Source organism: Stegodyphus dumicola, chromosome 4 (genome assembly GCF_044657685.1).
Source record: "Stegodyphus dumicola isolate Sdum_Otavi_A_Nest chromosome 4, ASM4465768v1".
NCBI classification, from domain to species: domain Eukaryota; kingdom Metazoa; phylum Arthropoda; class Arachnida; order Araneae; family Eresidae; genus Stegodyphus; species Stegodyphus dumicola.
This window is the reverse complement of record NC_140771.1, coordinates 9,962,839-9,980,562: the sequence shown is the minus strand read 5'-3', so window position 1 is coordinate 9,980,562 and position 17,724 is coordinate 9,962,839. Positions and strand designations below refer to the sequence as shown.

The 17,724-nt window shown below is 33.1% G+C and overlaps 1 protein-coding gene across 1 annotated transcript in view; it reads left to right on the top strand.

Moving 5' to 3' along the window:
- Nucleotides 1–707: 707 nt before the first annotated feature.
- LOC118187786 (fatty acid synthase-like) overlaps nt 708–17,724 on the top strand; it is a 171,565-nt gene continuing 154,548 nt past the window's right edge. Inside the window, exons 1-3 of the mRNA XM_085814529.1 lie at nt 708–726; nt 12,143–12,262; nt 16,413–16,595. Of these exons, the coding sequence (XP_085670655.1) occupies nt 16,421–16,595 (175 nt within the window). The 5' untranslated portion in view covers nt 708–726; nt 12,143–12,262; nt 16,413–16,420. The remainder of the gene's footprint in view (nt 727–12,142; nt 12,263–16,412; nt 16,596–17,724) is intronic.

Genomic DNA, 17,724 nt, shown 5'->3' with positions numbered 1-17,724 from the left:
TGCAAGGAAGCATCTATCTGCTTAACATATTTTTTTTTCCTGTAGTCTGCGTGTTCTATCTGCTTAACATATTATTGTTAAACAGATAGATGCAAGGAAGCATCTATCTGCTTAAAATATTATTATGCGAGGAAGAAGCATGCCATCCTGCTTGTTTCTATTAAAATGAAAATCAGGATGAAACTATCCCATCAATTACCGAATTTGAATTTTAACGACGGATTTCTAGGGGTATTGATATCACTAGAATGATATCACCATGTATGTGAAATGTTGTTTTTATCATAAGCATCTAAAATATGAAATAATGAATTCGATCTGTGTTTTCGCGTGTTCTAAATGGAGTGATAACGTAAAAGCACCTATAGCTTAATTGCTTTCAAGCTGATTTCTGAAACATGACGTGCGACTTTCCGTCACATACATAAACTGCACAAACAATTCTAGGAAAGTTACGCCCAAATATAAAATATCATTCTCAAATTCTATGGAGAAAGCCTTCCTAAATACTCGGGGAAAATTCATTAAAAAGGAGGAAGTTATTTGACGCTGAGCGATTATCAGGAGATGTAATTAACTTAGAATACTTTTAAGTGAATTACATATATCATTAAACGATGTAATTGACTTTTCAGTGCTTAGAAGACGTTTAAGCTAATTGCGTATATAAATGATTTTTAGGTTTTTTTCAGTCTCATTTTCAATTTCCGTCATCCTCCTGAAAAGGTGAGTTCTCTTGTTCTTTTAAAATAGTTTTTTCTTTATTAATGTATTTGCTTATAATAGTGCATCACGTTACTTAGGCACGGCTTCAAACATAGACAACATAGGCATAGGCAACTGCCTAGCCGCTGATTTTCGGAGGGAGCCAACCAAATTTTTGTTATCAGCTGCAATATCATGGTAAAGATACAGATATAAAATATCAAAACACAAAACTGAATCTTTAAGTATGGTAGGTGGCAAGACAATTTTTGAACAACTTTCAAAAAGAAGCAGGATATTCTTGATTATTACAGGGAAGTGGGCATCAAGGCCTTCAACGGTTGAGACTAGAATTTGATAAAAATATTTAGCCTGTATTCAAAAGTATCACGATTAGACAAAAGATAAAACGTTCAATTATAATATTCTGACGAAGCTTCAAAAAATTCGGAAAACACAGTCTGAACATGATTTCTTTAGTCAAAAGCGCTTTCTTTTGTGAAATAACGATTTGAGAAGCTCAGGTGTGGTACACTGGTCATGTCTTTATGATCTTGAATCTAGGATAGGAGTTCATTAATGCCAAAACAGCAAAAATTTGCAGTTTGCTGTTTCAATGAGCAGGCATCAGTTTGTTATTAATACTTAAGCGATCATCATAGTATTGGGCAGTTCACAGGATTTTATTTGCGGAATAGTATAAAGAGCAAAAGAATTTTATTTATTAGTCCAAAGGGGCTTTTTCACCTAAAGAACTATTATTCTCGTTTTACGATTTTGCGTCGGTTCACTATAAATGTCCGTTTCACTTTTCAAACTGTTGCCACCAAATGTTAGAGTCCTGCATTATATTTGAAGAAATTAAACAATGAAAAATCTGCATAAGTGTATTTATATTTCTCACACTGTGATAAAACAACGGTACATAGAGCCGTCGAACTTTGAATAACGTAATCCTACTGTGAATATGGGCATGTGGAAGCCCAAATTTGAAACTTGGAATTTGTTTTATTATCGATTTCATATTTTGTAAAACTTTAACGAATTTTTGATTAACAAACTCAAGGATTTTAAAACGAGCAATGGAAACGTTGTACCAAAGAAAAAAAAAATTTTTTTTATCTCCAACTCGTGAGACTCTGTATCGGAAATTCTAAAGATATGCTCAGTTTAAAACTATTTTGCGATATTGCTCTTGAACTGAATTTTATGGTTTAAGTGCGAAGAACGTGAAATTTAATAAATAAAGGAAACATATAAAATGTTAAAAAAACGCTCTTTTGGACGTAATTTAAAATCTGAGAAAAGTTTTTCTAAGCTGAATTAAAAATAAAATGTCTGAGGTCATGTTTATGTCAAGAAAATTCTAATTTCACTGAATTCTGTCTACAAAAATTGATACTTCTTAAATTGACAATACGAGAATAGCATCTAAGAGTTTCAAAAAGAACGTAGATTTAAGGTTGCATTTATAATAAATTGCAAATATTAAAATTAATGATTTCTGTTTAGTTTTATTTTAATTTTAATTAAAATGATGAATATATAGTATGGCTTGAAGTAATTACTTTATGCTGCGTGAAAACTGTACTGATGGTCTAGGCTGCGGAAAATACTGTAGCTTAGCCTAACATTCACAATGTATACATATGCTGCGAATTTATGGAACAATAAGCCCATCTCACGTGACCTTTGGTTTGGTTTTGGTTTTATTTAATTATGGCAAAGCACTTGAGGATACTAATGGAAAGATACCTTCGTAGAGGACTTCCTATGGAAACTGGATCGCATACACGTTTCACAAGGTGAAAAACCACGAAAACGTCCATACAGAGAGCCCGTTCACCGTGATTCAAACCCCACACTGAACTTCCAGTTGTTCAGAAAATTTATTCCTCTGCTGCCGGTGGCCTCCTTTAATGATTCCGTCGTCTTTAAACACAGGCTATCCTTATTGGCTTTTTACACTTTTACATTGCTTTCCTTTTTAATTTTTAACTTAACACGTTCACGCAGGGGCCAATTTTTATGTTCTTCGCCGTGAGGCGGCGTTCGAATTTTTGCCGCATTTCATCTGGCGGCGGCGATTATTACCTGTTCAAACCTGCATACGAGTTGTACGTTTGCTAATAGTGTAGTGAGTGCTTATTTTGCAAGTTGTGTAACTCGGGCGGTGTTTTTCATCTTAACCTCAGATTTCTGCCTATAAGTATAACTAGAAAGGCACTTAGAATTTTTTTTTTTTTAAATTATAAAATAATAGATAACGGGGATATGGAAAATAAAAATAATAAAATAATAGATAACGGGGATATGGAAATAAGTGATTCGGCTGATGAATCTATCAATAGAAGAAGAAATATCAATAGAAGCAATCTAATAACACAATCGAATGCGTACCGCCTGTGGTACGCGACGCCCGATAAGACAGACTAGTGCGGACCGCCGGTGGTACGCGCCGCCCGATGAGACAGACTAGTGCGGGCCGCCGGTGGTACGCGCCGCCCGATGAGATAGACTAGTGCTGGCCACCGGTGGCCCGCGCCGGCGTGAACATGTTAATCTGTAGAAGGTTTTGGAACGCGTTGTCATTCGAGATGACGATCGGTGAGAGTCTATAAATCCAGATTTTCGTATATTGTATTTAAAACCAGTGCATCAGATTGAAATTAATGAAATATTCTCTGTTAACATAGATATATTTCGGCATTTTTATATACAGTTACTTCTGTAAGGCTCTTTAAGTAGCTGAAGTAAGGTGATTTATTTGAAACGAAAATTTTTTGGTTAGATTATTAAAATATCTCAGTAACATTTAAAATATCCGTAAGAGAAAAAAAATACTTCCCTCATATATATTTTAATACATCTGAAAAACATATATTTTAATTAAAACTGCGTTCTGTTTGTTAGTTGTATTCCATAACACTGAAGGCAGATTTTCAAACAGATCTTTCCTAAATAATAGCACAAACTAGATAGGCATTTAAGGACTGCAATCCACAGAAATGTTGTGATAATATATAGAAGTAGTATAATATACATATTAGAATTTTTTGATAGCGGTCGAAGTAAATGGAAAGAACTGGGGACTGAAAAAATATCCTTTTGAAAGGAAAATATGTTTTCTTAAATAGTACTGACTTAATATTCACTTAATATTTTAAAGCAGAATAACTTAACATTCTATGGCGGTTCACTTACTATTTTATTGCAGAAATTATGCAGATTAAGGGCTTATTTTTCCCAGTCTTGTTTTCTGGAGATAGTTTTCGGAAAATACTAATAATATCTGGGCGTTCTATAGTTGATAAATGCACCCAAATTAAATTAGACGAGATTGAAGAAAGTTATCTACGAAAAGGAATAGGCTGTGATTCTTGGGAACTTAAACATCTTGCAGCATTTCACATAAACCCATTCAAAGATGGAATTCAATGTTTTTAAGCAGAGTGAATACCTGGAGCCAGTTATAACTAGAAGTTCAGGAATTACATTAAAAATCGGCCGTTTAGGAGTTAATTTAGGAGTAAAACTGAGCCGTAAAATAAAACGGCCGTTTAAAAAAAATAAAAAATATATGTAAGCGGCTCTTGAGTTATGAAAAATTAAATTCACTTAAACTAATAGGAAAAAGGTTTAGAAAGCATAACTTTCAATGCCACGAGTATTACCCATTATGATTTACTCTGACAAGATATTGAAAATGATGACGTTTGCGAATCTGCGGTATTGGATACACCTAAAGACGAGACCAAGAAAATTGAGCATTTTATTGTACTTTTTTATTCTAACAGGAACGTTAATTGTTACATTTAATTATTTCTGTTCAGTTTTCATTTGTACAAAAAGTTATTTCATTCAATTTTATTTTTATTTGAACCTAGCATAAAAGCACTACTTTCATGCTGCTTACTTTAAAATTCTGAATTGCTAAAATCATGTGCGCTAAATTTCTGAATATTTAATGTCTCATGAAATCGTGATTTCATTTATTAATTAAAGTACATTGTAAGAATGAAAAAAAATATACAAATTCGTAAATATTTCGTATCTCTATTGCTAAAAAATAGTAAAAATGTGGGAAATGTACGCGTGGAAATAAAGTAGTTCCAGTTTTATAAACTCTTTTTCTAGCATTCGCAGATTTAATCTCATAATCGATATAGTATATGAATTAACTCATATAAAAACTAGGACAATGTCTGCTTTTATAAAAAAAAGGAGGTGAAATAATTAATATTTAATTCTGTTAACCAATCAAATGCAGATAAGAAATAAGTTATGTATAATTTTTTTCTCTTAATTCCCGTCATCTGAAGGAGATAGCAGTGAGTACAAGACATTTTACCTTTATTTTATTTATTTAGTTTTAAAATTTTTTAAAAAAGACTATTCTGATGTATCCATTTTTAGAAGAGTGGGAAGATTCCGTAAACCTTCTTCTTGTTGAATTTTACAAGTTGACATCGGGCGATAATATTTCATACATGAGGTAAAGCCTTTTATGTCACATGTTGCAGATGATAGTGATAACTGCTTCATTCCTGGTTTCGCACTTCTAAGCGAAAAAAATCATAATTTAAATATAAGATAAATCTTTCTTTACCACTATATCTAATTTTAATGATTATGCACAGAAATAAATTTATCAATTTGGGTTTCTTAAACCGCATTCATATTACCGTGAATTAATAGTTTTAAATTGCATTTTAATCATAGGATTCATTATATATATATAAGCGGCTCTTGAGTTATGAAAAATTAAATTCACTTAAACTAATAGGAAAAAGGTTTAGAAAGCATAACTTTCAATGCCACGAGTATTACCCATTATGATTTATTAAGTAAAGGTACATAGCTAAAACTCGAAGTACGCTTGTTTGAAATGAATGATTCTCCATATACTTAATGCCAGTGATCCCGTAGCTGAACGACCTGATTTCAGATCTCGATGAAAGAGCTGGCTGTTCAAGCATTTTCGTGGTTTTTTTTCCGTACAAGTAAAGAAATGAGCTTCGCTACGATGTACCTTCCCTTAATGTCCGCCGAAAACATCTCGGCAAAAACATCGCGGACGAAAACGTCGCGGAGAAAACAACGCAAGGCGAAAACGTCGTGGTACAAAACATCGTGGAAGAAAATAAAGCAAAGAGAAAACATCGCAGTTCTAAAACATCGTGGTACAAAATATCGTCGTCAAAAAATAAAGCGGCTGAAAAACTTCGCAGTTTAAAAATATCGAGGTAAAATTAAAGTACCTACAAATCATCGCATGACGATAACATCGTAGACATGCGTTTTTCAGGCTTTAATAATTGTAAATGTTATACTCGCATAATCATTTGTGAGCGCAAGCTGGGTATAAGGATAATTTTACTTTCATATTTTTTATTAACTAATAAGCATTTGCTGAAAACGTAAAATGGAAACTTAAGCACAGAAAATTAATGCAACTTGTAGCCCTTAATAGAATTTTAAACTGACATTGTTAACTAACAAAAGTCATTAATAAATCATTTTTTATAAAGTTTCACTGATAATTTTTAATGAAAAGTATAATCTAAAAAAGAATAGAAAAAGAAACGTAAGTAATGTAGGAAGGATATGACTCGAACGTAAAAACCGTTTAGATGGATTTGAATGGGTTTGTAGGAAGAAAGGTTCAGATGGTCACTATGTGAAGCGTTCGATCAGAAAGAGTACCTGGTTTGAAAAAAAGTTATTTGAATATGATTGGTATTTTGATTTTCACGTGGCTCTGGGTGTACGAAGCGAACTCGAAAATCACGGTAAGTGAATATTTGCTTTTGGTAGCGCTTAAATGTATAACATGTTTTTCTTTTTTTATGTTATTTTATTGTTTGGTTTAAAATGTATTTTATTGAGATTATGTATTTTTTGTTTGCTTATATTGTAGAATTTGGTGCTCCTTTGACTTTTTATGTGAAAATATATCGATGTGTACATGGACAAAGAAAAGAGAGTGAGCAATGCAAGTTTGTGCAATTCTGGGATTTTTTTTAAGTGAAAATAGGTCGACGTGTACATGGATAAAGTTAAAAGAGGTCGCAATGCCATTTTTGTGCAATGCGAGGAATTTTTTTTAAGTGAAAATAGGTCGACGTGTACATGGACAAAGTCAAAGGAGTGCGCAATGCCATTTTTGTGCAATTCGGGGACTTTTTTTAATTGAAAATAAGTCGATGTGTACATAGATACCGAGTTTGTGCAGTTGTTTGTCTTGTTATTTTGGCTTTGTGTAGCGGCGATTTTTGGCGCAAAAATTTCGTCTGTTACTTATTTAAAATTTTTACATTTCTCTATGTGTTAAAATTAGAAATTAATGATCTAAAACTGCAATAGTATATTACAGTACAAGTGACATTGACGTTTCACGCCCGCGTGTTTCGGATTTGCGCAATGCTTATGAGGTCCCACAAAATATTTGCAAATATTATGGGGTCCTGGGGGTCGCGAAAAAAATCTCAGTGACAAAAATGGGTTGCGACTGAAAAATGTTTAAGAAACCCTGCCTTATAGAGTTCCAAAAGAATAGGTAGAAAGATAGAGAACCAAAAGTTCTAAACCAAAGGGAATTTCATAGTTTCAGGAGAGAATGCGGACAGCCTTTTAATATTTAGTTTTAATTAGCTTAGTATTTGGTTTTAGTTTACGAGTATAAAAAACTACCTTTATTCAATTTTTGGTATTTATTAACATTTTGTATACTTTTCCTTGTTTAGTTTCTGAAGCACATTCAAAAATAACCTAAATTTAAATCAATGTGTATGCATTTTTCGAGTTTTGGAAAGGATAAGCCGGATGACCGTCTAGCAGCGGTAAAAGGGGTGCATGGAGAAAAAAAGGATGAGAACCAGTGCCTTGGATAGATGGCCTTAATTTGTTTTGCCATAATTCAAATAATCCAAACCAAATGCGGTTATTTTTCAACAAATATTTTGATTGGAGATTTGGGGGGGGGCGGGTAGCTAAAAAACACATAAGTAACTTAAAAATATGAAAAAAAAATAATGTGTGCCTTAAATGTATCAAACCGATTGTAGGATCTAACGGATACGTTAATCTTTAAAAATAAAAAATTAAAAAAAATTAGAGTACAATTAGAATGATTTTTAGAAAAGATTATTTTTTAAATAGTTAAATTTTTCCAAGATGTAAACAATCAGACAGTTGCAAACTACACATGTGCTACATGCACAGGAATTACAAACGAAAGTAGATATGCAATATTAAATCATTGCAAGCATCAAATTAACTGTAGCACATACTATTGACTAGACCGTCAATCTCGGAACGCCTGCTATTGTTAGCTGGGCGAGTTCAATATACGCAGGTGAGATGAATAGAAAGGAAAGGTTCCGGAATAGTTTCCAACGGAAATAAAGGCCACCAGCGGCCGAGCGGTAAAGTCGCTGAACACTGGTAGTTCGGTCCGAGGTTCGAATCTCGCGAACGGGCTAGCTGCATGGGTGTTTTCGTGGTTTTCCCCATGTGTAACGTGTATACGAGCCAGTTTCCCTTAGAAAGTCCTCCACGAAAGCATCCCTTCCCTTAGGCAGATAGCCGTAGTGTGCTTTGCCATAATTAAATACACCACACCAACGGAAATAATTAGATCGTGGAATGGAAATATTTCGTAGAGAAATACGTATTTGCAATGTAAAATTGTATGCTTATTTAAAATTTGCTTAAAGGCATAACGTTTTGGCGAAATTACATAATTTTGTTTTTTCCAACGAAATTTAATATTTATTATAACTCTTATTACGGTAAAGTACCAGAGTATTACATGAGGTTACAATACATAACTGTAAAGTTTTTATTTACTTAAGGTATTGTAGAAAATTGTAACTGTAAAAAAAAGGGCAGACAATCAATAAGAATAGTAAATAATGCACTTACTAACGAAACGCTAGCTACCCTCACAAAGCAGGAGCGCCTATTAAGGCGCTCAATCCCGGAACGACTGAAATTCCCTGTACTCAAAATCCCTTTTCCTTTCTCCTCTTAGCTCATCCCTACTTTCACGTACCATGCCTACAAATCTTGGACTCTTCCAGCAAACAATATAATTCGTTCCGGGATTGAGCGTCTACTCATACTATTGCAATCATTTAGTGGTTGCAATATTGATTCAATCATTTAGTGGTTGCAATATTGATTCAATCATTTAGTGGTGAAATTAGTTTCCGTTGCCACTACTGCGATGAACTCGAGTATTGAAATGAGTAACTGTTAAAATGCGAAATAAGGAGGATCTTCATGTGAACACTTAGCTTGCTCAGTAAACTAAGCATAGCAATAAAACGTGATTTCTTTTGGTCTTAACATGTTTCGTAATATTTAGTTGAATATTCAAACTTTGTTCTTTCAATTACCGGAATGGTATTGTGATCTCAAGATTGCATGAAAGGGATGTGTTTAATTCCTTGCGTCCAAGCAACCGTGGGGAGAAGATGACATTTCGATAGACCAATATAAGCTGGTTACGAATTTTACAACTTAACTATTTCTAATTCTGGCACCCTTTTGAAAACATTACAAGTTTCACAGCGAAATCTTTCAAAATATTCACCTTGCCCTCACCGCAAAGCGAAGCCATGTCAACTCTGCTCATGCGCTAATCTTTATGCCACAGAAATATATCAGAAAGAATGATTTTCCTGAAAGTATTCTTCGCCGTTTTCAGCTTATATTTACAATTCATTAACTAAACCATTAATGAAATATTAAAATGGACACATTAGTATATTAAAGACTTTGTAACAGTTAGAAAGAAAAGCATTAACCATAAATGATATCTCCTTAGTTAATATATACTAAATAATAGTATAATATATATATATATATATATATATATATATGTATGTATATGTGATGTACCAGCTTTAGTCGTAGCTTAAATTATCAGACGATAAGTTTAAAAAATAGGATCCATTTATTATTATTCAGGAGAAATAGTTACAAAATCAGATATCCGGAGTAAATAAAAAGAATTACTAATAACTTTTTGTATGAAGTTTACTGCATCGTGACATTTAAGAAAAAGCCACCGATATTCCTTTGCGAGTCCTATTATAGCCTCTGGAAAGGCGGAGCTTCCAAGAAATGACCTCAGCCTTGTCAGCCAATCCAGTTCGCTTTAAATATTTCCAGAACATTCTATAACTGTACGCGTAGAAAAGGCGGGAAAAATAACTTGACTACGGGGCTGTGGATTTAATTCCACGTATTTTCAAATAAGAGAACGTCGCCATTAAAAATGAAAAGAACATACAGTTAGAATTTTAAGTGTATTCTTGACTATGGAATTTTATTATTACATATATATATATATATATATATATAATTGTTTAAAAAGAATAAATGTAAAGTTAAATTAAATTTAAATAATTCACTTGCGCCAATGCTGCAAGGAATGAAATTTGAATTTAAAAAACATTCAATTCGTAAAAGCAAATTTAAAGTTAATTAAATTTTAAATAATGAAATTTAATTGCAAACAAATAAATGATTAATTATTGCTGAGAACTAATCTACAATATCATTTAAATTCTGAGAGCACATGTAAATCAAGTGCAAGTATCAAAATCCATGAATAAATACATAATTCCAAAAAATTTTTTAATTCTAAAAAATTAATAAAAATGAATAAATGAACAATTTTTGAGCAGGTTGGAGACAGACTTATCAAGGGAAAGTTTCCTCCAAACCTAACTCTTCAATAATTCAATTCGTGTTTCGTCATCCATGTAGGCAAGGGTAAAAGTCAAAACCAAAAGTAAAACCAAATGTTGTGAATTACTAAAAAGAAATTTAAACAAGTGGAATTTTGAGAAATTAGCAAGTAAATGACTAGAATTAAAATAAAAAAAAGTTAATTAAGAGTAGAAAACGAAAGTAATTTAGAAACTCTTGCCTACAGTAAACTTCCCCGACACGAATTACGCATATAAATCAAAAAGAAACTAGATATTATCCATAAAAAATACACAAATAATACTAAAAAGGCAAGTAAATAGTAAGTTTTAATTTAACTATATTTGTATTTGGAGAGTGGAGCAGCATTTGCCAATCTAAGTGATATTAAGTAGTGTGTTTTTGCTAACTTTATAAATAGAGACCGCTAATATATTATCCTTTATTTGTTTGCAATTAAATTTCATTATTTAAAATTTAATTAACTTTAAATTTGCTTTTGCAAATTAGAATGTTTGTTAAATTCAAATATATATAATAATAAACCTGTTTCCTGCCTGCTCAACAATTATTCACTTATGCAATTTAACTTGGTCTTAAAAATTCCTTAAAAAAGTTTTAAGATTAATGTTTTGGAATATTATATGTTTTTTCATGGTTTTACATGCTTTCGTGGTTCATACGTGCACTTAATTTACATATGCTCTTAGAATTTAAATGATATTGTAAATTAGTTCGCAGCAATAATTGATTTTATTTTAATTTTTTATTTTTGCAATTAAAATTTCTTAATTAAATTTATATTAGCTTTATACGAATAGAGAATATTTGTTAAATTCATGCATATATATTGCTCACAAACTTCAAGCTGTTAGAGTTTTAATTTACTTTTTGGGAAGGTAGTGCATATCTTCAAGAGCACTTTAACCTAATTATGAATGACTAAAATTCAGCACAGCGTATTAAGTTCAATTTTGTATTAATACTAAAAGAAACTACTTAAACTTTAGAACTGTTGAAAGCGGCAGACGGCAAATATACTATGAAACCGTCAAGTGGATGTAGGTGGCATAAAGGATTCAAAGCCAGGTGAGAAGATCTGGTGGATCACCATAGAGGCAGGCAGCCGAAAGCAGCAAAAATGGCCTTTAAATTATAACAGTGTGAGTATTGTATTGTACTATCCGACAATGTGTGACTGATAGTCTAAGAGCTTGAAATTAACCTCTAAACAGTTAGACTAATTTCTGCAGAGAAGCTTTTGATAAAGATTTCTGCGAAGTTTGTGCCTGACTGAGACATGTCACATGTTCTTCTTGTGATAGACATCCTTTCCAAAGAAGAGATTATTCAATTATTTCATCTATACTCACCTCCCTTAGTCTTCTGTGATTTAAAGTTATTTCTAAAATTAAAAGTTAAACTTACAGCGTCAAGATTTTTTAATGTATCCGACAGAATGGAGTACATATGCTTAACAGTGCTCCTGAACGCACGTTCAAGAATGGAATTCCGGAAATGATTCAAATCTGGAAATGGGACAGTCATGTTATATGATTATAGATACACAAGAAGATTCGTTGAAAGAGCAGTATAAGTTAGAACAGAGTTTTACGTATTTAGCATTAAAGATGCATTTCGGTATTAATTTTTTACACCTTGTACTTATTTTCTGAAGAAAATGCTCTAATAAAACTTGATTTTCTTTCTTTAGTACTTTTGCTCGTATGTATACATCGCAGAAAGAATAGGCTACTCTGACGGGCGAGTAAACACCAGATCAACTTCAATAAGGAAACGAAATAGTTTGAAGAACTTTCTGAATAAGAATAGAGTACGTATATTTTTCAATTTTTATTTCAGAAAGTAGGTTATTATTTCATGAGGAACTATATTTTTCTGTTACTTTCATACAACAACGAAGAAAGCTGCAACATTTAGAATTTTGAATTTCAGACTTTAATTGCTAAGAGCTAACTTCTAAATTATTGTTCAAGGCTTTAAGTACATGAATTAGAAAATAACGCTATTGTTTCAATGACGTGAAATTTTGTATATGTACATTTTGACCCCATTTTAGAAAAAAAAAAAAGTATTCAGCAGGTTCCCAAAAGATAGATATAAACCTCATTTCCTTAAATATTAATAGAAGACATGCGTTTTCAACTATCAGTTCTTTCAACACTCTTACTTCCGGGTGACGGCAAAAATTCTGTCAGGCCGCCTTATCCGTATTCGGGTGACAGTTCCTTGAGTACTTACGAGGTAAAGGTAGGTATTTGAAAAGTGATTGTTGATTTTTGAAGGAAACAAACGAAAATAATTGTTGTTTAAAGTTAAATTCCTTTCCGTTCACTAAACTGAATCGTGCTTCTTCGGTATCAACGTTGCTTTCTTCCTAAACAACGATTTCTTGTAAAATATGATCAGTAGTATCAACACCACATTTATTATAACTGCAATTTATCAGTATTTGATTCAGTATCTGAAGATGTAATTTTGTTTATAATTATCATTCTGAAAAATTTGGACTGTACCTCATCGCTATTATTAGAATTTTTATAAACCTCGCAGCAGATTTCTTCTACACTGTTTCACTTAAAAATCACTATTTCATTTTTCTTTTCTAGGCATTGCAAAAAGTTGGGGCAACGGTTTTGAAACAAAACAAAACAAAAAAACAAAAACAAAAAAAAAAAAAAAAAAAATTCAGCCATATATCACTACAGAAAAAATATGTGGTAAAAAAGAAATAATTTTCGAATCTTACACCCTTTCTTGGATGCTTATTGTTGAGGAAAGATTTTAAACTGAATGCAGGTCTTCAAATGTTTCGTTCTAGACTTTCTAAATTGCTAGCATCGGAAACAATTGACGCATGGTATAGCAGTGTTCGTAGCCTAAAGGATATTTTCTTACAAACTCTCGTGGCAGTCGACGTGCTAAGGAATTTTATGGAAAGAGTTCCGAGATTAGAAAAGCAGCCGCAAGTCTCAATAGTAAGGGAAAAAGGTCTCAATAAAACCTTAAATTTATATAAAGTTCCCGTAAATCAGAATGAGTGTTCATTTTTAGTTAATCAATTAAATGTAAGAAAAATTATCCTTATTTTTACGGGAAGAATTCACCTCCCTATTTTAGAATAAATTTTCTGACTTACATCACTTTGCAGTGCCTATTACAGATCAAACCCTCAAAATCTTTGAATCAAATTTTGCGAACAATTAAGTAATATATCTCAAAAGTAAGAATTCATACTATATCGAAACTTTTTACTATATGGAAATCTTCATCAACACATCTTGATTTTGAGTACGTTGTAAGCTCACTAAAGAGAAACAATTTCAAATCATCTGAATTAACTGATTGATGAATGTATACAAATGCCAATATAAAACGAGACTGCCTGTTAATTGTAATTTCGACCATTCATATAGGTCTATTCGACCTATATGTATATTTTGACCATAGATATAGGTGATAGGTGACGGGGGGCACGGGCACTGTCCCTTTACCATTAGGTTAATCGGTTTAACCATAGATAATAGGTCAACAAAACTACATGTCAAAAATGTAAAGGCAGTGTGTGCGGTAATGCCGCGTTGAGCCAGTAGATAGCGCTGATAAGTACGGCGGGGGGGAAGGGGGTATAAAAGAGCTCTGTTGGCTGGATTCTTCATTTTCCGCACGGATCTGGAGCAGCATGTATCGTTACACCAATGCGGAGCTTTCCGACATACTTTTCGTGTATGGGGCTGCACAAGGAAAGGAATTAATTGCTCAAAGAATGTACAAGGAGCCATTTTACAGCGAGGTCTTACCTAAACTAGCTGTTCACAGACGAATGTGGTTCCAGCACGATGAAACCTCAGTTCACTTCTGCGGGAACGTCAGGAATCACCTGGACGCTGTCTACGGCCAGCTTTGGATAGGACGGGAAGGACCAGTTCCCTGGCCACAGCGTTCTCCTGATTTAATCTGCTTGGATTTTTTTTTGTTTTTTTTTTTTGTTTTTTTTTTGTGTGTGTGTGTGTGATATACGTCAGGCCTCGTGAACGAGGTCCGGTCACATCTGCAGAAGATCTAGTTTTCCGCTTGTCTGTTGCTGCTGGACATGCGCTCGACATACCTGATGTCTTTTCTAAAGTCGGCCGATCCATGCGCCCCCACTGTGAATCTTATATTGCTGTTGGTGGCCGCTCTTTCAAGCACCTATTGTAAGCTGTGCTTTACGTGCTAGCACTTTAATGCGACATTACCACACATACATTCCTATACGAAACCTGCTTATTCAGGTCCCCTCCACCTGCCTTTACATTTTTGACATATAGATTTGAACCGCTCTGTATATCACCGGCTCCTATTTCTTCCACGTTTAAAAGTAAACTGAACTGAATTACAACGGCAGTGCTCTTTAATTCCTGTAGATAGCCACACCACAGGCATTTTGCTTCATACAGTAGAAAAATTTCCAGAAAGCCTGAATATGTTGTTTTATTCTCGCATTTAATAAACATTGCTCACCTTCACTTTTTCAACGAAAATCGCTTATTCGAATAAAATATGTTTGGACTGGAAGCCTAGTACTTGCCAGTTTTAAAAGTAAGATATTATATTATTTCTCAGTGCAACAGATGAGCGTTCAGCTGAAAATCATAGAAAAATTAGAGCTGTTTATGGCTAAATTATGAACTGACAGACTGCGATGACATGATGTCAAGAATTCCTATTAAATCTCTGATAATAGTTTTCAAAAATTCGGAAAAGTATTTGTTGGTAATCTGCCCGAGATAGTTAAAAATTTGCATTAAATCTGTCTTCAAATCTTGAAGGCCTTGATTCATGAAGCAGTCACTAAAGGATTAGAGTGTGAATTATTTGCACTTATTTGGGTGACGAACATAGTAGCAGGACAACTCAAAACGAAAAGGATGGGCAGTGTGCTTGGCTTCATTAAACGCTGTGCAGAATCTAGCTGGAGATAAAATTTGGTCTTTTCAATACTCACTTGAATGCAAGAAACAAACATTTCAGTGGGACCATACACGAGTCTTCAAACAATAAAAATTCAAAATTTTTGTTTCGGCCATAAAATCAGGTTTTCGGTTTTTCAAAAAGACACGGAGTTTTCGTTGGTTAATTTCTGACAAATTACTGCGAATACATGCTATGAATCTTGCCACGAATTTGACGCGACATTCAACTAAAAGAATAAAAATGATGAAAGACGGCACCTACCTATTCCATTACAACTCTTGGGACAATGATGGAGGAGTAACAAATTTCCTTCTGGACAAATTAAAGGGGAAAGAAGTCTTCAATTACTCCTCATCTAGTCCAGGCATAGGGATCAGTGTTTTTACTTGTTTCTTTACTGAAAAAAAAAAGAAGGAATGGGCGTTTTCGTGGTTTCCCCCATGTATAACGTGTATACGAGCCAGTTTCCCTTAGAAAGTTCTCCATGAAGGCATCCCTCCCCTTAGGTAGATATCCCTAGTGTGCTTTGCCGTATTCTCAATAAATCAAATAAAAAAGTATGTCCACGATAACGACTAGGGGAAATAAGGAGTGATAATGCTGTTCGAAAAGCAAGATAGACACTTTTATGAGGCGTAAACTGTAATAGCGGCACTTTCATATATATTTACCTATATATCGATATATATTTACCTAATATAACTAATATTTAATGAAAGTTTGATGTAATAAAACATTTTGACAGAATATTGGTCGTTGTGCCTTTGCTTTTGGATAAGCTTTATACAAAATAAAAGTTGCTCATTTGGCTCTATATTGAGGAAATACGGGCAGACTGCACAGATTTGATCGTTGATGTTCATTCGCTGCAGCTTGTAATATTTCAAGAAATCTTTAGAAAATATTGGGTTTCTAGATAATCAGATATTGTATTTGTCCGTGCATTATTGACGTTCTATATTCAGGCTTTTACAAATGTTTAGACTTCTTCATTAATTTTCCAACAGTTCCTGCGATGCAGTCCGAAGTAGATTACCACGAGTACTGCTCAGGAGGATTTGACCCGGATGACATCGTCATCAGCGGCGTAGCTGGCAGATTCCCTAATTGTGACACGGTTGGAGAATTGAAGGAAGCTTTGCTGACAAAGAAAGACCTAATGCTGTTTTCTGATGAGCGCTTTGAAAAAGGTGTGGTACTTTTTTATTCCAAAAATTTATTATTTTCATTTCGATGATAATGCCTAATATCTTAAACTGAGTGATATAATAAAGATATGTAATAGTTTTCAAAGTGACTTCAGTACGAATAACAAATTGTATATGGAGAATGTAGTATTAAATTAAAAATTGTTTATAAAGGATTTAAATTTTTAAATTGTATTTTTTGAAATTAAATATTTTAATGATTTCATATTAAAACTATTTTAATGATTCCACATAAAAGACCATATTAAACAGAAAGAAAAATAACAAGCACATAAAAATAGAAAAAAAAAATACCAGAGTTTGTCTGTTCTAAAGTTCGGCCGCTGGGGTTTAATGCGTAAATTTACTGTTTCTTTCGCGAACTACACGGGTAATTTTTTTTTTTTTTTTTTTTGAAAAAAAAGTGTTGTAAAAAATTGCTGTTATAAACGGAAAAAATTGCTATTAACAAAATATAAATAATATTTTTATTCATGTTTGTATACTTTCCATTCATAACTATTTTATACAATATAGGACAATGATATGAGAAATAAAAAACATAATTCAATTACTGTGTACTAATATTTCTCGTGAATGTGAGATCTATAGAGTAGCCAAAAAGTTCCTTTTCACCTGAACTAAATGCGTGTAACAATGTGTAAGATGATAAGATATTTAAGATTTGAATCTTCCATTCTGATCACTGATATGGCAATAGTGCTCCTTACGGCGAATTTCAACGTGATTGACACATGACTACTTGGGCAGGAGAACAAAGTATGTGTCTTGACCAGTTCATTGTCTTCGTACTTGGTGAAGAATAATAGCATATAATAATGATTTCACTTTTGAGCAGCGCTTAGTGACAAGTGTGTGCGTCTATGAACGGAAACACAACAACCAAAATATGACAAAGGTGATGGATAGCTTAATGCTTAAATGGTTTAGTAAAGAGCCAGCAAGTCGTCAAACTTTGATCATTTGGAAGAACAAAGATTTAGGCGGGGATGACTGAAGAAGATATCCTTGGCCCACACTTCTTTGTGGGTTCTATGACCCAAGTTACTTATTTGAAGATGTTGAATGACTGCATTAATGACATTAATGACAAATTTGGGCATTAATGACA